The sequence below is a fragment of the Podarcis raffonei genome, chromosome 4 (genome assembly GCF_027172205.1).
Source record: "Podarcis raffonei isolate rPodRaf1 chromosome 4, rPodRaf1.pri, whole genome shotgun sequence".
Lineage (NCBI taxonomy): Eukaryota > Metazoa > Chordata > Lepidosauria > Squamata > Lacertidae > Podarcis > Podarcis raffonei.
In genome coordinates, this window is record NC_070605.1 from 64,859,656 (window position 1) to 64,886,690 (window position 27,035).

Below are 27,035 nucleotides of genomic sequence, written 5' to 3' on the forward strand. Positions count from 1 at the left end.
TGGAAGGGAACATAAGTTTTATCATGGGTTAGTCTCCCCCAATATCTTCCACTCGTAGGGAACTGGCCCAGTTGTATAGCTTCACTGCCTCGTGCTCCCAGTCTTCATCTGACAAATGACTTTCATGGCTTGACTCTTCAGTGACTGTGGAGTCTGAATGATCACTTAACAACGATGAAGTTCTCAGCATCTGCTCCAAAATAAAGTATAGATTATTCTAAGAAGAAATCACAGCTTAGTTGTTTAGCCTCATACTCCTAAACAGAATCCATTGTATATGTTGCACTATAAGGTGGAATTCAGTGTGGGATGAGGGTAATTATTCCATCAGTGCAAGAATTTTTGCTTTCCAAATGGAACCATCTCCCTCCTCCCCTGTGCACTGTTCACAGAGCCAACTTGGGGGAAGTCATAGGGGCACACAAAGGGGGGGAGAACCCTGTTGCACTAGCAGTTTTTGTTCATTTAGTTGAACCCGCCCATAATAACAAACAAACAAACAAAATGCAGTCTTGGATTGGACACTTGAGCAGTGTCTGCACTCATCTTCCTTCCTAGGCTATGTTACAGCAACCAGGGTGGTGTCCTTCAATAGGGGGCCTAATGCAGGCTTTGTTGCAGAATGTAACTTACTAAAGCAGAGCTTATTTTCTAAACCACTGAGCCTCTTGGGCTTGCCGATCAGAAGGTCAGCGGTTTGAATCCCTGCAACAGGGTGAGCTCCCATTGCTCTGTCCCAGCTCTTGCCAACCTAGCAGTTCGAATGCATGCCAGTGCAAGGAGATCAATAGGTACCACTACAGTAGGAAAGTAAATGGCATTTCCATGCACTCTAGTTTCCATCACAGTATTCTGTTGCGCCAGAAGCAGTTTAGTCCTGCTGGCCACATGACCCAGAAAGCTGTCTGTGGACAAATGCCGGCTCCCTCGGCCTGAAAGCGAGATGAGCGCCGCAACCCCATAGTCGCCTTTGACTGTACTTAACTGTCCAGGGGTCCTTTTGCATTGCCACTTAGTTAGAAGCAGATCTCAAACACCAGGTATTTCTTTAGAAGGTCTATTACAATTAAGGACTGCAGCCAACCCCTTGAGATCTAGCAAGTGAGGTTGCTTACTAACACGTTAATTCCTGCATTTTTTGCATGCCAAAGCTACAAATGTGTTGTTTTAAAATTATGGAGATGGATTTCTAATATGTCTAAATGCCTTTTAATAAAATGAAAACAAAATAAAAATGATAGGATCAGTAAAATACAAACTTTTTGGGCTCTTTATTTAGTGAGTTACACAAATGTTCTTCAGCATAGGTGATCAAGAACAATTAGTTAGACATAGTGTTATGCTGTTGTCCTCACTTTTCTGATGGATTTTATGTAGAACAAGTAGAGTTACCCTGGTCATAATCTTAGAACTGTCTTATAAAGTTCATCCCAAGGGGGAAAAACAATAAAAGCTCTTTAAAACAGGCTAGTAGAATCTTAGCTGTGAGATTTATCAGCATTTGATCAGAAAATTTCTTTTTCTTTTAACATGCTCACCTCTCTTTGTTTCTCAAGGCTATAAGCCTTCCTCATTTTTGCATTCTTCTTCTGAGCTTGGTAAGAGCGACGCCCAGTTCTAGGTGCTGATTTTCTACTCAGTTTTGAGAAGATTGCAGTTGTGGGAATTTGTGGTGGAGTTCTGGGGAGAAAACAATGTTTTAAACAATTTCCCCACACAATTGTACAAAATTAAAATGTTATCAGCATTCATTATAGAATAAGGAAATTCCTACTTTACAGTGTAATCCTAGGCATGCCTATTCAACAAACCGCCCCCCAAGTTAATCTAGATTTAGTCCCAATTAAGTGTGCATAGGACTACAACTTTAAAAATGTTTTAATGGGTGCAGCATTAGGTTTCACCAGTATGAATGAGTAGTCATAACTGCACTGTAATGCTTGCACATTTGTTGTCAGTATTAAACGAATATATTTTCCACTGACACAATGAAACATTTAAATCAACAAAACCAAAGCAACATGAAAATACACTTCTGTATCATATTATCAAAATACTGAAACTATCACAAATATCTTTTACATTGAAATCATGTTAAAAAAATTACATGGAAAGCCCTTTAAATACATAGCTGCTATAAAACTAAACATGATATATAATTGTTTAGACCATAATATATAATAAAATAAAATAATGTATTAACTAAGAGCTGTAAGTGGACAGCTGAGGCCAGAGCAATGCTTATCTATATCCAGAAGGGGGAACACCTGCCTTCAAATAAAGATGCCATTCCATATCAGTCATGGACATTGTCTTTACAGTGGTACCTCTGGATGCGAATGGGATCCATTCCGGAGCCCCGTTTGCATCCTGAGCAGAATGCAACCCGTGTCTGCGCGTGCGCGGGTTGCGATTTGCCGCTTCTGCGCATGTGTGTGACATCATTTTGAGCGTCTGCGCATGCATGAGTGGTGAAACCCGGAGTTAACCCGTTCAGTTACTTTCAGGTCGCCACGGAATGCAACCTGAAAACGCTCAACCTGAAGCATATTTAACCTGAGGTATGACTGTATTATTAATATTCTGTTGGGAGCTGCCCAGAGTGGCTGGGGAAACCCAGCCAGATGGGCGGGGAATATTGTGTGTGTTTTAGGCCATTTTGTTTAATGATTTTTCTCATTAAGTATGCAGCATGCTCATTAAGCATTTGCTGAAACTGGTGCTTTGGAATAATTCTATGACGGTCTGTGAAATGTGGTTGACTGCAACTTTTAATGTTTGAGCAGAAGGCTTCATAGCTCTTTATAAGGCTTCATAGCTCTTTATACTACTTATCTATGTAACCAGCAGCATGGAATTTGGACTGTTGCAAATGAGCCATTTAGAGTTGTGGATATCTACAACTGCTTTCCTAAAAAAGCCCCTCTTGAGCAACCTATTCTTCCCACAACACTCTTTCATATTCCCCATCCCCTTGTGCTTCTGGGCTCCAGCTGCCATAAAGTCTGCCTTGGTGGTAGGTCTCTGCCTGCTGTTGTGAGTTTACTGTGCCAGTGTATCTTGGGACTCTGATGGGAGAGTGGGATTTAAGAGTGATCCTGTTCTGTCTGCTGGGCATAAATTCTGGGACAGGATCATGCTGAAACTGGTTTCCCAGAATGCAGGATCAGGCCTGCGGTACACAATGTATCTCACAAGGCCTGCTGCTTTAGTGGCTTTGTGAATAGAAGAAGTTTGGCTGCCAGCCTTCCCTCATCTGTCTCAGGATATGGGAGTGCAGGTGCTACATCTGTGTTTTATTGATATTAAAAAGCAGCACACATTGGGTGGCCAAGGCAGAATGGAAACTGTAATTTCACACCATTTTATTTTCTATTTACACACACACACACACACGAAGAAACAAGGTCCAAATTATCAAACATGGCAGCTGATATGATATACCTAGAGTTTTTCAAACTGTGTGTCGCAACACATTAGTGTGTTGGCTGCAATGTGTAGGTGTGTCATATGAACGCTCAACGCACTCCTCATGGCTGGAAAGGGGTTAGTTTAACCTGCAGTTTACTAGTAAAACTGAATTTCTATGATGTGAAATGATGCATGTCTAAAAAGTGTGTCACCAACATGAGGAGTTTGGAAAGCTCTGATTTACCTGATTTGACAAATAGCCATGATTTGAGCACGACACGTTTCTTCATTCTGTGGCCTCAGCAGCAGAAATGGCAATTCCATCCTAAGTCTGGTAGATAGCTTCCCAGACTGTGCATAGTCCATGATGTCATACACAATCATTGATCTGGGAAAATCATGTAAAGACAGCCTTCTCCAGCAGTTATGTCTGCCACCATAGTATGCTGGAACCTCATCCATGAGATTGCTATACTAGACAGTCATGAAATAACAATATGTATGAGAAAGTTGTACTAGGATTCTCTGGTTATCTTTTGTAAACTACCCCCTTTGCTGCAATTCTTCCATTTTATCAGCCAAGAAAATGAATCCTAAGGCTCCAATTCTGTGAAGTAAGTCCCTCTGAATGCAGTGGAACTTACTTCTAACACATGTAAGGTTGCATTGTATATTATTACTGCTAACATAATATTTTCTATAGGATCTGTTGCCTGAATTGATTATTTAACTGAATTTTACAAATACACAAATATAATTACAGTGTGTGTGGTAATATGCTGTTGCCTTGCTCTTACTAGTGTTGTATTTAAGTAGACTTTGGGGCTGTTCAGATCTTCCTCCAGACCTCTTCCCAAGTGAGACTGAAAGCAGGTCTTGGGCTCATTCATTCCCTCCTCCAACCCTTCCCACGTGTTCGGTCTTTTTCATTATCAGAATAATTACAGTGGTACCTCCGGTTAAGTACTTAATTCGTTCCGGAGGTCCGTACTTAACCTGAAACTGTTCTTAACCTGAAGCACCACTTTAGCTAATGGGGCCTCCTGCTGCCGCCGGAGCATGATTTCTGTTCTCATCCTGAAGCAAAGTTCTTAATCTGAAGCACTATTTCTGGGCTAGCAGAGTCTGTAACCTGAAGCATATGTAACCTGAGGTACCACTGTAATTAATTATGGCATAAGGGGTGGAGAACATAAGCATTGCTTACTTGTACGTGGTCTCTTATTGTAGCCACATCCAACTCCTCTGTTATTCCGTATTTCTTATGCTGAAGTTCATCCTGCAGTATCTGATTATAATACGTCCGGTATCCCATTAACTTGCAAGCATCAACAGCCGCCTATCAATCATCAGAAAATATAGAAAGATCCTCAGTGTCACTGTAACTCAACCCTAAATCACCATTCTGAAATCCTCATGCATTCAAGACAAAGCTCAGCCTGATTATACCATTATAATCAAAAGTGCATCAATTTTGTATCTGAAAATTTTATAGGAGCTTGATGATGCATTTTCTAAGGCACGGTTCAGAAGTTTAGTGGAAAATAATCTTAGTCTCATGAAGGAAATGTATCTGCATCCTGCTTTCCATCATGAGCTAAGTGTTACATGCACCCACATCAGTTTTTGAGAGGGAAGAACAGCATGAATATGTTCTCCGTACAAAGTGTGTGTATCATACAGTAAGTTTATAATATTCTTAATATTTTATTGTACACCACTCAGTATGTGAAATGCAGGGTACAATTTCAAATAGTAAATTCAAACACAATGTGAAGAAGCAGGTATTGATGGGGAGGGCAATCTGTACACTAACTGTGATGTCTTAGAACCAGTAACACTAAGAACTCAAAAAATTCTAACGAATCATAGAATTGTAGAGGTGAAGGGATCCCAAGGGTCATCTAGTCCAATCTCCTGCACTGCTGGAATCTCAAGTAAAGCATATGTTAGATAGCCATCTAACCTTGGCTTAAAAACATCCAAGGAAGGAGAGTCCACCACCTCCTGAGGGAGACCGTTCTACTGTCAAACAGGTCTTACTGTCAGAATGTCTTCTTGATGTTTAGTCGGAATCTCCTTTCTTTTAATTTGAAGCCATTGGTTTGAGTCCTACCCTCTAGAGCAGAAGAAAACAGGCTTGCTCCATCTTCCATTTGACAACTCATTAGATATTTGAAGACAGCTATCTTGTCTCCTCTCAGTCGCTAATTTTCCAGGCTAATCATACCCAATTCCCTCAACTGTTCCTCATCAGGCTTGGTTTCCGGACCCTTGTTTTTGCTCTTGTTGGAATTGTCTGCATTTATGCCTTCAATATTTCACCTTTAAGAAACTCCCATCCATCTTGGACTCCCTTCTCTTGAAGTATTTCTGACTGTGGCATTGCACTCAGTAGTTCCTTAAGATTTCTGAAATCAGCCTTCAAGTTTAGAGTTGGTATCCAACTATACTCAGCTTTTCCTTGCTTCTATATAATGAAACCCAAGAGAACATTATCACTTCCTCCCAAGGTTCCCAGTACTTTGACTTCCTCACTGGCTAAATTAGGATCTCTGCCTAGCCTACTTAGGCCCATGGGCTGAGACTTGTGCATTGAACGGCAGGGGGTTGGAATTGTTGACCCTCATGATCCCTTCCAACTCTACAATTCTGATTCCTCACAGCTGGTGTAAAGTTATCATAAGTAAAGAACGGTAGTGTTTTAAATATAAAGAGCAACTTATTATAGTATCAAGCTTAAGTAACAGATGATTTTTGTGTTTAGTTGTTTAGTCGTGTCCGACTCTTCATGACCCCATGGACCAGAGCACGCCAGGCACTTCTGTCTTCCACTGCCTCCCACAGTTTAGTCAAACTCATGCTGGTAGCTTCGAGAACACTGTCCAACCATCTCATCCTCTGTTGTCCCGTTCTCCTTGTGCCCTCCATCTTTCCCAACATCAGGGTCTTCTCTTCTCATGAGGTGGCCAAAGTATTTGAGTCTCAGCTTCAGGATCTGTCCTTCCAGTGAGCACTCAGGGCTGATTTCCTTCAGAATGGATAGGTTTGATCTTCTTGCAGTCCATGGGACTCTCAAGAGTCTCCTCCAACACCATAATTCAAAAGCATAAATTCTTCGGTGATCAGCCTTCTTTATGGTCCAGCTCTCACTTCCATACATCATTTGGGCTGCATACAGGCTCAATACTCAGGGAGCATTGCCCCTTCATGGATCACTGCCTTGCCGTGGCGAAGGGGCTTGAATAACTCAGAGAAGCTATGAACTATGCCAAGCAGGGCACCCAAGATGGACAGGTCATAGTGGAGAGTTTTGACCAAACGTGATCCACCTGGAGGAGGAACCGGCAAGCCACTCCAGTATCCCTGCCAAGAAAACTCCATGGACAAAGACAACAGATGATACAGAACATTAAAAAAAAAAAAAAATCCAATAGGTTACCTCACTTGTTGCTGTTATTACGCTTTTCCCAGTGATGTAATGGGTGTTTTGGTCTCTTGACTTGCAAAATATCTTGAACACAACGAAAGGGGGGAAATCAGATCCAGCTAATCTGAAGAGAGGGGAAACACCAGAACTTAATTACCCATTGTTATTAAACAGCTTATTTAATGTTTGGCAATGGAAGTGACTGTTTTCACTTCAGTTCTAATTTAAATAATATGATTGGCAATGTTTTAAAAATCCATCTGTGGTTTTATTTAACAAAGACAATCAAACGAATTATATCCTTAATCCCAAATACATGTTAAGAGTATGCTCCCTTGAAAGGTATGGGATTAGCTCCAATCTGTATGCAAATTCAGGTCTATGGGGTGGATTTAACTAACCTGGTTCGCTAGTGGAAGCCAGGGCAAGGAGTCTCAATATTACAATGGGGCTTTCCCCTCCTCTTCCCCCAAATCTGCTCTGGGTCAGGAAAACCCCCAGAACAGTGCATGAAGGAAGAAATGCTTGCATTGACAGAATGATCAAATTAGCACCATGTTGAATTCTACCCTATGTGTGTAAAATGTTTTCCTTTCTGGATCTCTATCTGCTGGGAACAGAGAACACATTTTGCCTCACTGGACTAGAATTGAATGTACAGTGCTAAACATATAGCTGACCAGTGAGTCTTGGCACATCTTGGGAGGAAGAAGTGAAAATAGATCTCTTGCTGTCCTCTATTAACAGCAGCTCTGCCAATGCTATCAAGTCAATGGAACTCTATGGATGGGACTCAAGTGTGTTTAAGGCAACAATCTAGGACATAGTTATAAGGAAATAAGATCAAATGTATATGTTCAGTAAAATCACTTGGTAAAGTCTATATCATTTCAGACTATAAGCTGTCTAAATGCCTATCTATCTATCTATCTATCTATCTATCTATCTACCTACCTACACCTCCTGCATGTTGAAAATCAGCTAATCAAGCAGAAAGATATACTTAGGACTGCAGCCTTAGTTACTGTCATCAGTAAAAATAAGCCTGCTCAGATGGAGTCTATATTGGTGTTTTTTCGTAGTAAAGTATCACTATGAGATGCTTATGATTCTTGTATACTACTGTTCTTATGAAGCTACTGCCACACAAAGTAGAATAATATATTTGTTCATTTATCAATAGGAACAATTCATTCTCAATCACTCTTCTTTGGAAGAAACTTACTCCATTGGAATCACCCCTACATAGTAACATTTAAAAGGTGAAGAAAGAGACCGTTAAATTAAACAAAATATATTAAACCAAGGCATGGAAATGTAGTACTTTTACCTGAATCGAACTCTGCACGTAAGAGTAGGGTCTTTAAGAAGTTCAGCCTCCAAAGGACACACTCTTTTCAAAATATCATGGGTAATGCAGTACTCCTGAAATAAATATATGTTTTGCTCAGAGAGTCTTCAACAAGCTTTGTTTTAAAGCAGCATTTAAAATCTCTTTATCTTGCAATAAATAAATAAATAAGTATATAGGAGACTGTCAGGGAACTGACATCAGAGCGAGAAGCGAAGGGGAGGCTCCCAGATTCTGCTGGCGAAGGACCCAGCACCAGGAGGAGAAGCAGCCCGGTAGAGGGGGAAGGAAATCAGCGCAACACTAGGGATAAAGGGGGGCAGACGGGGGAAGCGGAGAGAGAGCTCCGGGACTCTTCACTGGACATCAGTGAGGAGAGCACAGGTCCTCCACTACCCACGCCCTCCCTGCGCAGAAGACTCCCGCGCAGCGAGAGGAGGAGGAGACTGGGAGTCAAACAGATTCTATGCTGGAAGAGGTTTAAGAAACGCCCACAGACAGATTCTGCCAGCGACTGAGACAGCCACCCGGAGATGGGCTGTGCAGTCAGAACGGTTTACAAGGCAATTTAGCCTAGAGAGGCGGGAGTTTACGCACGAGTAACTCATACCCATTACAGAGACAAAACAAAAGAAATAAGGCATACTGAAGCAGTGATAATAAAAAAGAAAAAAGGAGGAACCCTCAGTGAGGAGGTTGGAAGTCATATGGAGAAATTAAGAATTTGTAAATTAAGAAAAAGACTTAAACAAAATAACTCTTTGTTAGGAATTTAAGGATTTGTATAAATAGGTTGGAATGTAACTTTTTTGTCGTGTGGAAAATCAAGAAAAAGCAAAAAAAAAAATCTCTACCTTGTTCTTCACTGTGAATAACAATTCTAGAGCAGATAACAATAAAATGTACATATGCAGGTAAAAAAAAGTAAAGGACCCCTGGATGGTTAAGTCCAGGCAAAGGCGACTATGGGGTTGCGGCACTCAACTCGCTTTCAGGCTGAGAGAGCCAGCGTTTGTCCACAGAGCTTTCAGGGTCATGTGGCCAACATGACTAAACTGATTCAAGTGCAACAGAACACTGTAACAGAAACAAGAGTGCACGGAAATGCAACAATTTTACAGTAAAGGTAGAATATATTACAGGTCATGAGTAAAGGAAGAGGGAAGTATCAGCTTCAACTTTCTGTTGAAGGCCCATTTATATAGTCACCTTTTCAGTCTGAAAAAGAACAGGTGCCTGTCAACATCTAACTTCAACTAGAATGTTGAGGCATTGGCTATTACAGGGTCTGCAGCAAACCAACACATCTTCAGACAAAGTAGAAAAAAAGTAACGGGTCATTATTTTGCTTATTTGGCTTGAAAGGCATGGAAGACTGGGAGTAATGAAGAGTAATGAAGATTGTGTGTGTGTGTGTGTGTGTGTGTGTGTGTGTGTACTTCTGGTTACAGCCTGGTCCCTGGATAACCAGGTAGTAACACTGGCCAGGAGTGCTTTTTATCAACTTCAGTTTGTGCACCAACTTGTGCACAATCTAGAGTAACTGGGGTTGGCCTCATGCTTTAACCACATACAGGATAATGTAATGCACTCTATATCTAGTTGCTTTGAAGATGGTTGGCAGACTTCAAACAAATGCATCTACTATGATTTTGACTCCAATTATCTAATATAGTAGCCTTCTGCATAGGTTACCAATTTATTTCTGGCCTCAATTCACTGTGCTGGTTAGACCTTTAAAATCTTAAACCAGTTATGGCCCAACTCTGAGCTTCTGAATTTGTATTGTTTTACTTTCAGAAGCAATAATTATTCCTGATGGGGAAATGGCCAAAAATCAATTCTTGCTCCTCAGTAATTTAGGATGCAGCAACTTTCTGGTGGGCTTTCCTCTTACACCACACAGCCCAGCCCCCCTGTGTTAGCAGATTTCTACTGCCAACAGTGACAGAGAGCATGAAAGCGTTGTCCCTGGGTCCCTGCTGCCTTTGGAATATTTGTGGGTATACTGTTGCAAACAAAACAAATATATTCATGATACCTTGAGGGATACCCCTTGCAAGCCACAGCTTGTTTCTATTCCTCAATGCATCCATACAAAGGGAAACCACTTTAAAAATAGAGTTATAATGACACATTAAACTATAGGACTACATCTAGTCAGCCCAAACCACATGCAAGAGCATACCGCTGCCCGAATTGTATGTTTCATGAGTCTATACAACCGTAGCCTTGTGTGACTCCACCACGCCTTCTGAATAGTTTTTGCTGCAGTGTCAGGATGAGACCTGGTGGAATAAATTGAAAGTCACCAGACTATGAAGAAGAAGAGTATGGACTTGATATCCCGCTTTATCACTACCTGAAGGAGTCTCAAAGCGGCTAACATTCTCCTTTCCCTTCCTCCCCCACAACAAACACTCTGTGAGGTGAGTGGGGCTGAGAGACTTCAGAGAAGTATGACTGGCCCAAGGTCACCCAGCAGCTGCATGTGGAGGAGCGAGGAATCGAACCTGGTTCACCAGATTACGAGACTACCGCTCTTAACCACTACACCACACTGGATCAGAAGGATCCACTGGATCAGAAGGATCCACACTTAAGATTGGAACTTAAAATTATTGCCAGAAATCAATTACATCCCCACAAGCCCATACAGGGAGGAAGGGTGCATAGCTGGGTACACTTGTTCTGGACCTCAGAGAGCTATGACAGTCAGGGCTGGTCCGCCGGGGGCCTGCCAAACTTATGCTGTTTGAGTTTATAACTTTACCCTATGAAGACCTTTACCCCCCCCCCCCCAGGCCTCACACAAGCTCTGTGCCTGCCTGCACCCACATGCTGGAAAGAGTTTCCCTGTTGCTTTCTGTTTTGCAGCTATTGCAGACACAAAGTTTCTGACAATGTTTGAAACTCCCATTGTTCTAGACGCATTTTGCAACAGGGAATTTCATTAGCGCAAGCAGTCTGAGCTCTGGGTGCAGTACTGTGCCTAAGATTTCAGATTAAACCTGCAGAGTGGAAGGAAAGGAAGACCTTTTTCTGCCTCCCCACTTCCAACTACTCTCTGAAGGCTGGAGAAGAGACCCTCTTAAGAATATTAGAGGGGTGAGCAGGGGAAGGACTAAACCATGTGAAAAATGAACATAATATTTTAGCTGAAGTTCATTCATTTTCAGCTTTGTATTTTTGTTATAAAAAAAGCATGCCTAAACATTCCGTTGTTGCGCCTATAACCTAGGTTTAAGGTGCCATTTAGCTCCTAGCTGTCACGTCTCAGTTTCCAGGACTGGTTTCTGACCATCAAAAAGGTAGCACCCTTCAACATAGATTAAACTGTGCTCTCCAGGCCAATGTTTGTGAGCCATAAAAGAACATATATTTGTCAGAAAACTGCTCACAAAACAAGTTGTTCTATTTGTTCAACCCTTGTTTGGGGGCCAGAGTCCACACAGATCCATATTCGTACTTAAAGATTGATTAGGTTTTTCCAACTTGCACTAACTTTTCAACGTGTTACATTATACCCCCCCCCCCCGCAAACACTTCAGAAGCTGTCCGTTTGGGACTTAAATCTGTGGTATGCTTAGACTAGGGATTCAGCTACCTATACAGCCGCAAATAAAATGTTTTAAGCGTGTTTCAAGTGCAATATACAATGTGACACGAGATGGCAATGGTGAGGCTTATGGAAAACTCAATGTATTTTTTAAAAAAGCATTTTCAGAGAGGCTTTTACATGTGTGTAAATCGTTTTCTTTCGCGTTTCCTTAACAGTTGGGTGAGGCGGAAATTCAGCACGTGGGGAAAGCTACATTTACTGAGCGCCTGCCTCACATGCGGATGGTAAAAGCCTCCACGCGAAAGAGTGCCAACCCGCACGGCCACCTCCTTCTGCTCTATCCTTAACAAATTCACGGTAGAATTGGAAAAGCACAGCCCACTTTCAGCCCAGAGCCAGGCTCCCAGCTTATCCGACGCCCTTACCTCCGGTTTACTCTGCTGTCACTCTTGGATCCTGCCAGGCGAGAGCTCCTGCTCCATATCGTGGCCATCCTCGACTCAAGAGCCCGCAGGCGCCGCAGTCGAACTCCTTTCGCCGGTCGCCTAGCAACAGGGACGCGCAACACGACCGGAAGCCAAGTTGGGCACCGCCCACCAATCGCGCGCGACGTCTCTCCTCCCCCTTCCCTAGTGCCCGCGCTGGTGCTTCTCTGGCGTCCGTCCGCGGCGCGTGGTTTGTGCGTCATTGCCGTCGCGCCGCAGTCCAGCAGCGGCGCTGTCCTCGGCATGTTCAAGGTGAGAAAGTTTCACCGGTAGTTCTTGAGGAGGGAATTGAACGATATCACTGTGGTTAGTTTTCTTTCTCTTCCTCCGCCCCCCGCCCCGGCACTGTTTCGCCGCGCGCGACTTTCGAACTGTTTGTGTGTGTGTGTGTGTGTGCGCGCGCGCCCTTGCGCCGTTACGGTCGGCGCCGCGCTCGTATTACCGCGCGGTTGCCATGGAAACATGCCGGTCAATCGCGGCGGTTTTTTAGAAAAGGGGGTGTAGACGGAGGTTTGCGCGCGCTGGGGTTAGCAGCCCCGCCTTCTTCAGTTTTGTCTTTTGTGTGGCCGTTTGGGCTCCGCGGGGTGGGGGGGGGGAGCGAGGCGGACCGGAGAGAGAACTGCTCTTCTAATTCCGAATCCTCAGCCCGCACACATAGGGAGCCCCCTCGATGTTGGGCCAAGACAGCACGGAGTTCAACTCGTATTTCAGCCCTCGCGCAAATCACCTCTTCCCTCCCATTTAGAAAAGAATCTAAATGCGATCTGGTGCTGGCGGCTCAATTAGATGTACAGTGGTACCTCAGGTTAGATACGCTTCAGGTTACAGACTCCGCTAACCCAGAAATAGTGCTTCAGGTTAAGAACTTTGCTTTAGGATGAGAACAGAAATCGTGCTCCAGTGGCAGCAGGAGGCCATATTAGCTAAAGTGGTGCTTCAGGTTAAGAACAGTTTCAGGTTAAGAACGGACCTCCCGAACGAATTAAGTACTTAACCCGAGGTACCATTGTACGCATATAGCGATCAAAAAAACCCAGTGATGATGTTCCCCTGTCGGTGTTCATTTCCTAGCAGAGTTCCTATCAGGCTTTTTAAAACGACTAAATCGTATGCATTTTGATGGCGCTGACTCCCAAGCGAGTTTAGGATTGTAGTCTTGTGTTGTAGAGGGGCTGTTTATAGTGCAATCCTGCACACATCAAATCAGAGGTAAATACCATTGAATTCTGTGAAATGTACTCTCAGAGAAGTAAGTGGCAGTAGGGATGCAGTCTTACTTCGTAGCACAAGTAAGCACAACCAGAGAATCCTTCAAAGATGGAGGTTGCAGTCCTAACACCATTTTGTGTGGAGTAAACCCCATAGAATTCAGTAGGACTTCTGAGCCTATGTTTATATATGAATAGATTAAGTAACTCCTCATGAAGTGAACTGTAATGCACAGATGTTTTATTATGCCATAATAAATCCGTTGGTTTTTAAGGTGCCACAAGCCTCTTTGCTTTTGCTGTTTTGCATGGGATACTGTAGGGGCAAACAATATATGGAACTATTCTTATTTTTTAAAGAAGGAAGATGGTCTGCCATGTAATTTGTATTAGAATTCACAATGCCTACAAACCTGAGTGAAGTTTTGCTTCTGAAACAGAGGGACAATGAAACTTATTTCGGATCTGTTATAGGAGTAACTACTCATCCCTCATCAGAGGAGCATTGATTGTTGATTTGTATGTTTCTTAAATGTTTCAGTTTATATTCAGGTATTTGAAAATACAGTACAGTTGTTGCTAGTTTTCTAGGGTTATACATCCTGCCTTTCTACAGGGGGAGCTATAGGACCAAGCTTTGTGAAATAGAAAGGTGTTTTGTATGTTAATTAACAATGTAATTGTCAAAAAAATCATGATCTGTTTTTTCACTTAACTGTGTTTGATATAATTCATATTCCTAACCAATTTGTGGAAGAAAAATGCATATTCTCTTAACTCTTGGATTTGAAGACTTTGTTATTCTATCTTCGTTGCTAATTTAACTGCTGTGGTTTCAGTTCAATCAAGTAAATACATTTTGTGGAACAAAATAAATAATTCAATGGTAGTTTTGAACATGGTTGTAAAATAGAGGCTATTAAATGCCTTCCTTGTGATAAAACACTATGCACACTAGATGGTCTATGAATTAACAGTTAAAAGTATAAATTAAACTTTCTGGGCCATTTTCAGTACTGAGCATTTGCAGAGCTTTCTGTTCTACATTATAATCATATGCATGTTTACAGAAAATTTCCCCCTTCCCAACTTCAGTGGTGCTTAATTCCAAATAAAAGTGCACTGGGTGGCAACCATAGAAAACCTGATGAAGATTGAAGTGTTGTTCTATTTTAGGCATCTGTTTATTTTAAGAGAACGTGTTACTAATAATATGATTTCTATTTGAAGTGTTCACTCAAATTCATCAATGCCATGCGGGAGCTCAAGTGTGCACATAAAGTTTCTCTGTCTCTGTGTGCACATAAAGTGTTCTCTCCCCCCCTGCCCCCGCCCAATTTATTATGGTAGACAAATAAGGATCTAGACAAACAAGGATCTGCACACACTGCTTTTCTTTCTCTTTAAGTGATGCCTGACCATTGTTCTGAATATGGGTGGCTTAAAATCCTTGGAAGAGTGATACAAATTGTTTGTAGTCCTTATGCCGTCAGACATTTATATAATTTGTGTGCTCTATTCATCTTGCCTCATTCCTAAATTTATTGTAGCAAACATGTTGGTATTGGTATTTACAGATTATCTCCAAAGAAGCTAATTTCCCTAACCTCTGAAGGTTAGTATGTTCTCTTCTTCATTAATTAATATTTATTTATAACAATAAACAATTACAGAAATGATGGACAGTTTCATTTCTGATGGCAGCTGAGTGTCAGGAATTGAAAGCACAGCTTTTCAAGCTAGATTTCCGTGGAAGCTTATCAGAAAATATTGATTTGCCTCCACTGTGCTCCAGTTCAGGCTTAACTGAAAACAGAAATGTTATTGAAATGCTATCCTCAAGAAATGCAAACAGAAATACTGACAAAAATGTAGATTGGTAACAGTGGACAGGGTTCTCTAACTGCACACTTCTGATAAACACCCTGGCTTTTTTATCTGCATGTATATTAGGCGTATGGGATGTGCAATATAATTCCACTTGAGCCCATAAAATGTAAATGTTTTCATCATATTTAGGTAAAGCTATTGATGGCTGCTCCTGCTAGTTTAAGCTTCCTTGCTGTACAAGTTTATGCCGCTGCTCCTGAGAATGATGCATCTAAAAAGAACTTACTGAAAGTTGATGAGGTAAGAGTCTGTTGTCTTTGTAAACAATTGTTTTCGGTTAGCCAGCACCCAGTTTCAATGTGGCCATTCTTAATTAAGAAGGTTCCTCTTTCTGGGGTGCAATTATTCTGCATACACATTGATGTCCTGAAGTAATGCAGTACTACTTAATGTTTATTATTGTGGAATAATTTGACAATAGCAAGTAACTCTGTGTTTTCTGTTGTTCACAGCTTTCACTCTATACTAGTCCATCACCAAAATCAAAGTATGTGGAAGATACGCATACACAGTTGGAGGAAGGTATCTGTTATGTGCGGCAATCTTTGGAGCCATACACAGCCTGGTTTCAGGTATAGCAGTATGTAATATGTCATTGAGAGTCCTGGCAACTGATGAATTCATAGTAGCGTGAAGATCTCATTCCAGAACTTCCCATGAGTAGAACCAGTTCTCTTGCATACTAACTGTTGATACAGACGTCCCCATATCGTCATTTTGTCAGGATATGCTGTCTTGAAGTAATTCTACCATTTTCTAAATACAGATTTGCCTGACAAGCTATCTGACCTAGTTTTTGTTTGGTTTCAGACACAAATTGAGTGTTAACACATGTTACTTAGCACCTGTAACGAATGTACTTGAAAATGCCCAATTTGTTCTTTGTTGAAGGAAGTTCTCTTAATGGAGTTTTTGGGTTGTAAGCTGAGGGGTACAGTTAATAGGAACTTTATAGAGTTTAAATTCATAATGAGACTAAGCTTTAACTGTTAATTATTTCAGATTGTGGAGATACAAGTATAAGAATTCCACAAACAGGTTGTAGTCCAGATAAGCTAATGGCCAGTGCATTTACATTTTAATCTCCCAGTCTTGTTACCGAAGCTTCCATACACCCCTCTGGTTTTAGGGGCCCCCAGACCACCTGCAATTTGGTGGTGCTGGCAGATTTTTTAAACAGGGTTGTGTGCCAGATTCGGTCAAGGCCTGAGCCAGGGAAAAGGATGGAGCCCACTGCCAGAGTTTTCTTCCTGCAGGGTGCCCCTTTGCCAGCAGCTTTTGTGGGGCACTTATAAAGCAGTGCCCCACCAAATCGACACCACTGCTCTCTGCTTCCTTCCTCTGCCTCTCATGGCTGTACATTTAATTAGGCTTTGGTGTTGTTGTTTTTAACCAAATAAACATAAGCCCTGCACCTGAACTACTTTGGGGCCAGTTCCAGGGTGGTGCAGGTGGTTCTGGATGGAGTGTCCTGATTTGGGACCCGGTGATTGTGGTCATGGCTGATGGGGCTGTGCACAGCCCTGTTTTTTTAACCTGCCTTTAAAAACTAAGCCGACACGTGCCATGTTCCAGTAATATCTTGCTTGTGGTTCCGGTTGTTCTGGTTTAATTTGCAGCTGTGGCACCGTTCTTGGTACCACTTCCATGTTGCTTCCTGGTTGTGAGTATTACTGGGAGCAGTGGCATGTGGTGAATTTTTTCTTCTTCGTCAAACCTTTATTAGGCATTACAAGTATAAGCCATCATAAAACATCCATATATAAAATTTTAAAATATATACAAATAAACAGCCATGTAAAATATATAATAATGAGGATTTTCATTGGGATTTCTCTATGAAAATTTTGGTAGGGGAACAGCTGGAGCTAGAGACGCCAGCTTGCAAGGGCGATGGGGCAGCACATCACGCGTGTGACATTGTGACATCCTGACGTTGCAGGCATGAACATCGTGCCTTCCTCCCTAAGTTGGGCAGAAACTTCCCAGGCTTTGGGAAGGAGGCACCAGGGTTCTGATAGGATGCTGGAGCCCTCCTGCCTCCTTCTCAAAGCCGGGGTGGCTCTTGGACCCGTGAGCATCACACGTCCCACCCTAAGCTGGGCAGAAGCTTCCCAGGCTTTGGGAAGGAGGTGCATGGGGAACGTTCAGGGGACTAGCCTTGTCCCCCTAGACCACTAGCTGGGAGGTGCACTGTGTAGTGCTTGTGCGGGATTTGATCTCATTCTTTGTTCCCACCCTGGCTAAGAAGTCGGAAAGCAGCAGCCAGGACATTTGAGCATTTTGACTTCCTAAAGTCTCCTCTTGCCTTCCATATCAGAAAAAGGGAGAAGTGAGGGAAGCTACCTCAGTCAGGATTCAGGAATTGCTGCCTCAAATATGGGAATGGAGAGCTCCTCTTCCCCCTCCTCATGAGGTCAGTCTGATGAGTAGAGTGAGACATGAGCTTCCATGAGTTGTAAGGTTACAGAAATAGAGGAAGGGGCTAGAGCTAGTGCACTTGTCTGCTCCCCGACCCAAATCATACACATGCAGATTATTTTGCAACACTCAAGAAGGCTCTAGGTTGCCTTCTGGAAATAAAGTGTTTGGATTAGAGTGTGCCTTGTACAAATGACAGGACCATTTAGAGACACCTAGAAGTGAGGAATCACTAGCTTACATTCCTTCTTGTGTGTGTGGTAGACATTCTATATCAAGCCTGGTGTTACTGGGTAGCCTACAACACAGTATAATACGGTATATAGAGATATGATCTATATAGAAACCATTTTAAATTGCTTTGGAATACCTGTAATGCCACTAGGTGCTTACAAACGGCTTCGTGATCTTCTTTGATGAAAAACAGTAGCAATTATCACTGTTGTTCCCATCTCTAGGGTTTTTCTGACAAAGCCATGCCCAAAGTAGAAAAAGCAGCTGAATATGGCAGAGGTAAGATCCATTGATAGTTCCTACAACTAAATCAGATGTGGTTAAGTAGTAGCAAGAGTATAAAAACAGTTCTGCATAATCTGTATGATTGCAGCCGTATTGAACATTGCTAAAGCAGTTGCCTCATTCTGCTGAAGGGAAAACTAGCCATGTAAGCTGCTTATTTCTGCCCTCTTAAAGGTCTCATTTATTATAGGCACATCACACCAAAGGTTACCCATAATGAGATCCTGTGGGGACCTAGACATACTGAGCCCATTACAGTGGTTGTTTTGTTGTCAGTATGCTGATTATAATTAACACAAAAGGCTTCCACCTTTTTTACTGCAATTTTCAAATCTTTGCCTAAGTTATGCGGGAATGTACTTTTCTCAGCTTACTGTAGTTTTTCACTGCAGCTCTTAATTCTCTCCTCTCCAAGAACATTATGGCAATGATGGGTCTGATATGCTACATGGAAAGGCTGGGAGATGGGAAGCATTAGGGGGCAACAAGATACCTGAATTCTGTGTTAAGGCTATGTTGAAATAATAGGTTTTTATGCTCCTATACCTATACTGAAACATTAGAAGATATGTAGCCTTGGGTTCTCTTTCTCTCTGTAAAGGAACCCCTGTCTTTTCAGCATTTCCTGTTTAAACAAGGAAATGTTTCTGTTCTTTATTGTCATGACTTTCTAGATGTGCATTGTATTTCTCCATCTTGGCTGTACAGTGAGGCGAGGCACCAGTTAATTGCTGCATATTTATTTGCTGCAATGTATTTGGTTTTATTGGAGCGTATTAGGCTCGGAACAATGTGGTTATAAGAAGATAAGAGACCTATTAGAAACGAAACAAAGGTCTTCCTTATGCTGTTTCAAATAATGGTCAAACAAGAAAGGATTCAGTGAAAGTGCAAAACAAAAGATCTCAAAATTCATCTCTTCAGGGGCATAATGCACTTTGGACTTTGAACCATAAGCTAATAGTGAATAGGTTATGCAAAACAAAAGGATATTTATTTAGATAACATCACTGAGGATCAAATTAGACATTAACATGGAGTTGTCTGTAATGATCTTTTTACAAAAATGAACTATGGGAACTATGGTTTCTAACCCTTCCCTCCATGCCATTTTCTTGCTAGCTCCCCCACTCCGTGTCATTTGCCCCTACTGGAAACAGTATAGTCATATACTACCTGTCCGTGTATGTCATTAAAAAATAAAAATCCTTAAGCTAAAAGAATCCTATTCTTTTTCTCTCTCTCAAACTGTTTAAATGATTTAAAAAACAGAAAGAATGACAAAATCCACCGTTGGGCAGTACTTTCATTAGGACCAGCCAAAATTGTAGCAAGTTCTCAAAAACTCTTCATTTAGATTACATTTGCTTTTTAAAAATGTAGAGAAATGGAAGAGAGAATATTTATCGCTTAATACTGTACCTTGATCTAACTTCAGAGTACCAGTTCCCAGTTACTCTGGCCCACTGTTCTGGGGCTTAGTTCATAAATGCTTGCCAATCCCAGGGCTGCAGCTAACTAACCATGGATGATAGAAAGGCAGTCCTGTGCTTTGTACAACAGAACAGAATGCTTATTGCAAATGTATTTTTAAAGGGTGGAGAAAACTGCACATTAAAGGAATCTGATAAGCTACACCCTGAGGAATCGTCCCTTATTGCTGTATATCCTGTTTGATACCAGATAGGGTCAGAAAATGGTAAATGGTAAATAATTGTACATTTCTGAATCATAGCATTGTAGAATTGGAAGGAACCCTAAGGTCATCTTGTCCAACCCCTTGCAATGCAGGAATCTCATCTAAAGCATCCCTGACAGTTGGCCATCCGACCTCTGCTTAAGAACTTCCTATGAAGTGCACAGAGACTAAGTCATTGGTTCCGATTTTTGAAAGTATTAATTTCATTTACTCAAGAACTCTCAATGAAGCAGCACATTCACATTTGCTCTGCAAGAATGGTTCCCAGAGATTGTTTCTTTGCCTAACTAGATGTCCATTCTAGTAGCACAAAGAGGACAAGGTGGAAGCTCCATAGTGCTCACTGGGGTTCCGCAGAGATCTTTTGGGCAAATTGCTACTCTTAGAACTTTCCTTTTAATTCTTATACTCTTAGCTCAATCTTTTGGTTATGTGACATAGTCTTGATTGCAGATATTCTTTGGATTGCAACATCAACTTGGAATGTTTTTTGAGCTTGCAAGATTCTTGCAGCATCTTTCAGATCCCCATCTGAATTCTTCTAGGTTTCAGGGTTTCAAGGTCTTTTCTGACTACATGACTCAAAGGCCATAATCTCTGTCCTTATCATAGTGCCTTTAGGGTCTAGGCAAATTGGCACTGTTGTTCTGGAACATGCAGTTTCATCCCCCAAGGAATGTTGTTTTTCTTTAATCTGATGTTACTCTTAAAACAAAGTCCTGTTTTTAGCTGTGTGCAACTGGATCTTGTTTTCCCTGACTTTGGCAACCTTGCACAGCCACATTCCCAAAAATTCACCCATCCCCTATTCATACAAATTAGAATTGAGTACATTAATTTTTTTTAGTAAGTATAACAGTGTATATGATTTTATTCACAGAACCTTCAGATTCATTTTGCAAAATAAAATCTGGCTTGATAAGGTGTGCGACAGGTACTAAAAAGCTGGGTAGAGCCAGGTTCAAATCCCCATATTGCCTCTCATCCTAACCCACCTCATAGAATTATTTTGAGAATAAAATGTGGGGAAGCTATGTATGCTATCCTGAGCTCCTTGGAGGAAAAGTGGGTTATAAGTGGATATTAAAAGTTGCTTGTAGTTGTAACCAATTATTTGTAGTTGGAAATATAAGTGCAAATAATACTTTTAAATTTAATTGAAATTATGAAACTATATGCATACTAGTGTAATATGCTGTGGTCTGATTTTTATTTTAGAAGGCTACGAACTTCTCAAAAGCCCACCTCCAGGATTTTATCCAAGGCTTGGTGTCATAGGTTTTGCTGGTATTGTTGGCTTGTTTGTGGCTAGAGGTATGTGATAGTTTACAATTCCTTCAAATTCTATGTGATAATTTTCTCTTTCATTGACATAAATATTGATGTGCAATGGAGATTTAACTGTATCTTTTTAATGTGTTGAATCCTCATAATTGTAGAGAAGAATTTGGAATTATGTGGGCAGGATCTGCTAAAGGCTTGGAAGCCAGGCTTGAGTTCTTTAGTCGTCAGTATATCTATGTTCTTTGCAATTATGATCTTCAAATTCTAATCCACTACACAAATTCTATCCCACTAAACTATTATGTCTAATCAGATCCCATTGCTTAAACACTCTCCTCCAGATCTACTTTCTGTCAAAAGGACAGGTACCTATAACAAAATACTGTGCCATTTTGATAGCTTAGGCTGGCTGAAAAAATTGTGTTATAATGTGTGGATCACCTTGTTCAGCACATCATTTGTTGGATACAGACATCGTGAGAAGTACTATATATTCTTTGGCGCAGGTTCCAAAATAAAGAGGTTGGTGTATCCAGCAAGCTTCATGGGGATTGGTGCCGCTCTCTACTACCCGCAGCAAGCCATTACCCTTGCCAAGGTTAGTACTGTGGGAAATCACACAGTTCCTATTTGTATAGCTGTAAATATGGCTTGCAAATAGCAAATGCTCATCTGCTGTTGTATGTACAGTGGTACCTCGGTTTAAGAACAGTCCGGTTTAAGAACGATTCGGTTTACAAACTCCACAAAACCAGAAATAGTGTCCCAGTTTGAGAACTTTACCTCGGTCTAAGAATGGAAGCTGAATGGTGGAAGGGCACCGGCAGTGGGAGGCCTCATTAGGGAAAGCGCGCCTCGGTTTAAGAATGGTTTTGGTTTAAGAACGGACTTCCGGAACTGATTAAGTTTGTAAACCGAGGTACCACTGTACTTCGTTTTAAAGGCAAGCACAGCTTATTTCTTACAAAAGCCCCCATTACTAATACATGCAGTCTAAAATGCCAGAATGACGCAACATAGGGTAGTCTACTTCTTTTGGTGTCTTTGTGTCACCAAAGGTTTTGCAGTGTTGCTGTATGAATTATCAGTGATCCAAAGTCTTGTTTCCACACTTGTATTCCCCTCAGGATTGCCTTAGAATTCGTAGAATAGTCCTAGGCATGTATTTTTCTTAAAATTGTCTCTTGGTTGAGTGAATCCTTGTGGTTGCTTGTTCATGTGAAATAATTCACTCTCATCCACTGAAAATGGGGAGGTTATCCTCCTTATCATAAGTAAAGCTGAAGAAGAAGCTGTTTTTGAGGCCCTCTCTAAATGTGTAAAGCAGTGCTTTTTTTCCTAGAAAAATAGGTGCTGGTGCTCACCTTGAAGTTGTCACTGTAAGTGTCACACTTTTTAACAACAACGACAAAAGATGTGCCAGTACTGCGTACCCTTGAGTACCCCCCTCGGGGGGAGCACTGGTGTAAACCCATCCCTCTCAAGTGTATTTTAAACAATTAAGTCCCATATTTAGTGTGTTTGAATCGTACAACAATGCTATATGGAATGAGTACTGAAAGTAATATGCTTTGAAGTACAAAGACGTGGAGTACAGATGGAGCACAGCACAGTTTGTTTACAAGCTGGTGGCTTAGCCTTAAGTTAATGATTAATCAGGGTTCTTGCATATCATTTTTTGCAGCTGAAGTTTTGAGCAGATGTTTTCTAGATTTATCTTTGACCTTTCTTTAAGGATAACTAGTAGTTATCATATGCTTCTTTAAGTATTTTTCTAGACAATCTCTGCATTTTGTAAGGCTGGCTTTCTTATACAGCTTGTGTGGTTTCCGTCATGGTGTTCCATTGTGCCAGAAGCGGTTTAGTCCTGCTGGCCACATGACCCAGAAAGCTGTATGATGAAGCGAGATGAGCGCCACATCCCATAGTCGCCTTTGACTGGACTTAACTGTCCGGGGGTCCTTTACCTTTTTACTGGATTTGATCCAGTAAAATTAATTGAATAAAGGAACTTCATAAATGTAAAGTTTGCCACCACATGTACCACCACATCCCTTAGAAACCTCTAAAAAGACTGCCTTGACAGTGTGGGGTGGGGTTGCTGTGAGGAGCAGGGTACAGGAGCGTTTTCTTTCATTAGCTACTTTTAGTTATTTTGGGAAGCTTACTGCATTGCTCAAGAAGGCCCCTGAATCTCCTCCTTTGCCGGGGGTGCTACTGTGTTGGGGCGGGGGGAGAAGGAGACTGGGAAATTTCCTTCCATAAACCAACTTAATCTGCCAATATCTTTAGCACTGACATTTTTCTTGCAAGAACAGCTTTTTTAAAAAGTTGGGTCTTGTGAATAGCTGTTGCATTGCTACGGTACTTTGATTAAGCTTATAGAAATGATGTTGTCCTTGTTCAGAGGGCTTTAGGCCTGTACTGCATGGATATTAATTGATCTTCCCTGCCGTTATTGGGCTGGGTCAATATTTTGCTGTAATGGCCTATGGCTAGATACAATAAAAGTAATTAAACTAGCACTTCTTCATAAATGTTTGTAAAGTGTTTTTTAAAAAAAAAAACCTAAAAATAAAAATACACAGTGTTTCAAGTGGATGTTAATTTGACTGTTGTTATGAAATCTCTGATTTCTGAAAGGTAACTGGTTCTCAGCTGTACGACTGGAGTCTCCAAGCCTACATAAATATAGAATCTCTCTGGAAAGATCCTCCCAAAAAGAAAAAATCTGCAAAAGCCAGTGACAAGGTATGACATTTGAGAGTTTGTTGTGCTGTAGGTGTATCTCTGTTCTTGGCTGTTTTGTTTGAATTGCTGTGTTCTTTGTTTCTGTGCTATTCTCCTTATGCTTTTAGAGAACCAGAGCTGTGCAGGGATAAGTCCAATTAGTCCCATAGTTTCAAGTACCATGCTGTTGCTCCCAGAGTTCGAAACTCCCATTGTTCCAGGCGTGTTTTGCGAAAGGGATTTTCATTAGCCCAAGCAGTTTCTGAGCTCTGGGCGCAGTGCTGTGCCTAAGATTTCAGATTAAAACTGTGGAGTGGAAGGAAAGGTGGACCTTTTTCTGCCTCCCCACTTTCAGCTACTCTCTGAAGACTGGAGAAGAGACCCTTTTAAGAATATTACGGGGGGTGGGCTGGGGAAGCATGGCTTTGTTTTTTGCAGCCTTCAGATGAAGACTAGACCATGTGAAAAATGAACATAAGATTTTAGCTGCAGTTCATTCATTTTCAGCTTTGTATTCTTGTTATAAAAAAGTGTGCCTAGATATTCCATTGTTGTGCCCAAAGCCTAGGTTTAAAGTGCCATTTAGCTCCTTGCTTTCAAATCTCAGTTTCTAACACTGGTTGTTCCTACTTTCATGTACTCATAATTAGGAAATGCAGCACACTACTAGAAATGCCATGCTCTTATAGGTTTGGGATTCAAGCAGCATGCTACAGCTGCTCTTAAATTATGTTTAATGGGAGATGCCATGTAATATGCCATTTGAATCTTTTACATAGTATGCTGCTCATTCTTCAGGTTTGCGTGTTTATGCAGTAGTTTGTTGCAGAAATAGGCTACAATCCTCTACATTCCATCAGTCAAAATTGTAGTTACCTTTCAGAGATGTCAGTGACATTTTTCAAGTTCTTGTATCCTTCTGCTGTTAATTGCATCATATCCTTTCCTAACCTCATTCCTCTCTTGTTCCTTTTGGTTAAACTACTTCAACATGTTAATTTCAGTTGATGGTATCTGACTCGCTGTAGGCCCCTTGAAATCCATGGATTTGTTAGTGAAGATGGCCTTCAATCTATTTGTTTCAGTAAAGGACCCCAAAATACATACTGAGGAGAAACTAACATTAGATCATCCTCTAGAGATGGTATATGCCCAAAGAGTATGGAATCTTATAATCAAATACTTTATTTTGTGGAGGCAAATTGTTTTGATAAAAAATTATTAAAACTTCAGTCTGTGATGTCTTTTTAAGGGTGATGCAGATAGTGACAAAACAGCAAAAGTACAAGAAGAAAAAGCAATAAAATAGAATTGTCTATGGCTTCTCAATGAACAGGTAAGATGCACTAACTATTCCATGGTTCCCATGAGAAAAATAAGAATAGCCCTAAAAGTAAAACTGGATTAGTTGTTAAGTTTGTTTTTTAGATTCTTCTGGCTCCAAATACATAATTTACTCAAATAGAACACTTGAGTGGTGCAATTTTAAAACTATTAGCTGTTTTTATTACTTGTGTTATCTCTCCTGACCATTCCAAAGGTATGGTGATGTGCATAATATTTAACTACAGCAATTAAATGTTTTCAAAGGCTTAGAACTTTGTAAAATATAAATCAAGCTGGGGGTTTATCTCTAAAGCACCAGTTTGCAAACTCTGCTTAGGTGCATAGCTGAGTGGCAGAAAATCATGCTTTAAAATCCATGTTTGGAATAAAACAGTAAATACATTTCTGAAAGTAATGTATTGGCTTGCACCCCTCTATAGCTACGGTTCCTGTTCCCTCTTTGCCGGAGGAAGAAAAACTAATAAAATAGCTCCATTACTTCTCACCTGGCACATTGATTTGAAGCCCTTCTGCCATGTGTTCCCTCCAAGGGAGATGCGGAGAGTGCAGACATGAGAAAAATACTTCTCAGCAATGGCTCCCCACTTATGGTATACTCTCTCCAGGCAGTCACATTACTTATCTTTAGGTGGTAGGCAAAAACATTACTTTCCCAACAGGCCTTTGGTTTTTAATTATGTCTGGCCTTTGTCAGTGGGTGTGATGTTTTAGTCCTTTTTTTCAAAAATATGAATCAGTTTTAGATTTTGGTGCATTGTAGTTTATGCTGACTTTAATGTATGTTATTAATTTTTTGTTGTAAATGCATTGAGATTTTGTAATGAAAAACAACTAATAAGTTTGATAGATAATAATCATTTCAGAGTTTTCTAGAAGGTAAATCAGATTACTTGAAAATTGGACGGTTGCTGGCTAATGTGAAATATTATGTTATCTATAGAGTTGTTTTATATGCACTAACAGCAAGAAAACTATGGGCTACTTTTTGAATCCCACCTCAAACAGTGTTGACATTTTGGGGAACTTAACACTTTTTTAAAAAAAAGTTTTGAAAACTTGTAGTTCTGTTTAACTTATTATTGGATAATCTCCCTCCCCCCCCAAAAAAAAACCACTACAACAACACTTCTGCTGCTTGGAATAGTTTTTAGTTACAAAAACAGCAACAATCTTGACTGACTGCAGAAACTAACTTTAAAACCCTTCTTTTGAATACAGATGGATTGAGAGCCTGCAGGAGATCAACACCTTTCTAAAAAAAGAACAGAATCTGTGTTGACTATGAGTACATTTTGTCTGTGGTTTGGCTCAACAAGAACAAGACTTACAATCTGTTTGAAAGCACCGTATCTGGATCTGAAGGGACACAGTCCTGTTATTTGCCAGCTTTGGACTTTAGGTCAGAGTTCAGCAAGATTACTCATAGATTTTGTCAGGACCTCAGTCTACGTCTGCAACCCTGAGCCCTGCTTACAAGGAAGTACTGGACTTAATGGGACTTAATTCTAAATAATTGCTTAGAAGTGTCCTGCAAGTTGAGTCTCAGAACTCCTCTGTCTGTTGTTACTATTTATAGGCTTAATTAAAATGAATGCCTGATTCCCCCCTTATGTTTGGTCATTTAATCAGCATCCATATATTAATCAGAATAAATTACATTCTTGGTCAGAACAAAGCTTAATTGTGTTACGGGTGGTG

At 41.0% G+C, this 27,035-nt stretch overlaps 2 protein-coding genes across 6 annotated transcripts; one reads left to right on the top strand and one right to left on the bottom strand.

Moving 5' to 3' along the window:
- On the bottom strand, positions 1-12,484 carry C4HXorf58 (chromosome 4 CXorf58 homolog). The gene is made up of 8 exons (XM_053387043.1): positions 12,180-12,484; positions 10,381-10,480; positions 8,172-8,266; positions 6,854-6,965; positions 4,619-4,750; positions 3,656-3,885; positions 1,539-1,680; positions 1-190 (listed from the first exon to the last, which is right to left on the bottom strand). The coding sequence occupies exons 1-8, from the start codon at positions 12,482-12,484 to the stop codon at positions 29-31; spliced, it is 1,278 nt and encodes a 425-aa protein (XP_053243018.1). The 3' UTR covers positions 1-28.
- Positions 12,403-26,942, top strand: APOO (apolipoprotein O). Of its 5 annotated transcripts, XM_053387050.1 has the most exons (10): positions 12,419-12,491; positions 15,025-15,062; positions 15,467-15,577; positions 15,790-15,909; positions 18,217-18,271; positions 21,195-21,290; positions 21,767-21,858; positions 23,904-24,011; positions 25,243-25,326; positions 26,556-26,942. In XM_053387050.1, the coding sequence occupies exons 3-9, from the start codon at positions 15,479-15,481 to the stop codon at positions 25,297-25,299; spliced, it is 627 nt and encodes a 208-aa protein (XP_053243025.1). In that variant the 5' UTR covers positions 12,419-12,491; positions 15,025-15,062; positions 15,467-15,478; the 3' UTR covers positions 25,300-25,326; positions 26,556-26,942. The 5 variants fall into 5 exon arrangements, with proteins under 5 accessions (XP_053243023.1, XP_053243028.1, XP_053243025.1 ...); XM_053387048.1 differs by lacking the exon at positions 15,025-15,062 and having other exon boundaries at positions 12,403-12,491; XM_053387049.1 differs by lacking the exon at positions 15,025-15,062 and having other exon boundaries at positions 12,457-12,545.
- Positions 26,943-27,035: the final 93 nt, after the last annotated feature.

What these genes read in the sequence shown, in the direction of transcription:
- C4HXorf58 (XM_053387043.1), bottom strand. Translation starts at nt 12,484, where the DNA reads ATGCCGAGGACAGCGCCGCTGCTGGACTGCGGCGCGACGGCAATGACG. An exon ending in GACAGCAGAGTAAACCGGAG is followed by an intron (nt 10,481 to 12,179) that starts GTAAGGGCGTCG and finishes TTATTCCACCAG; the next exon opens with GTCTCATCCTGACACTGCAG. An exon ending in CAATAAGAGACCACGTACAA is followed by an intron (nt 3,886 to 4,618) that starts GTAAGCAATGCT and finishes ATGACTGTCTAG; the next exon opens with TATAGCAATCTCATGGATGA.
- APOO (XM_053387048.1), top strand. An exon ending in AGCAGCTGAATATGGCAGAG is followed by an intron (nt 18,272 to 21,194) that starts GTAAGATCCATT and finishes TTTTTATTTTAG; the next exon opens with AAGGCTACGAACTTCTCAAA. An exon ending in TGGCTTGTTTGTGGCTAGAG is followed by an intron (nt 21,291 to 21,766) that starts GTATGTGATAGT and finishes TCTTTGGCGCAG; the next exon opens with GTTCCAAAATAAAGAGGTTG.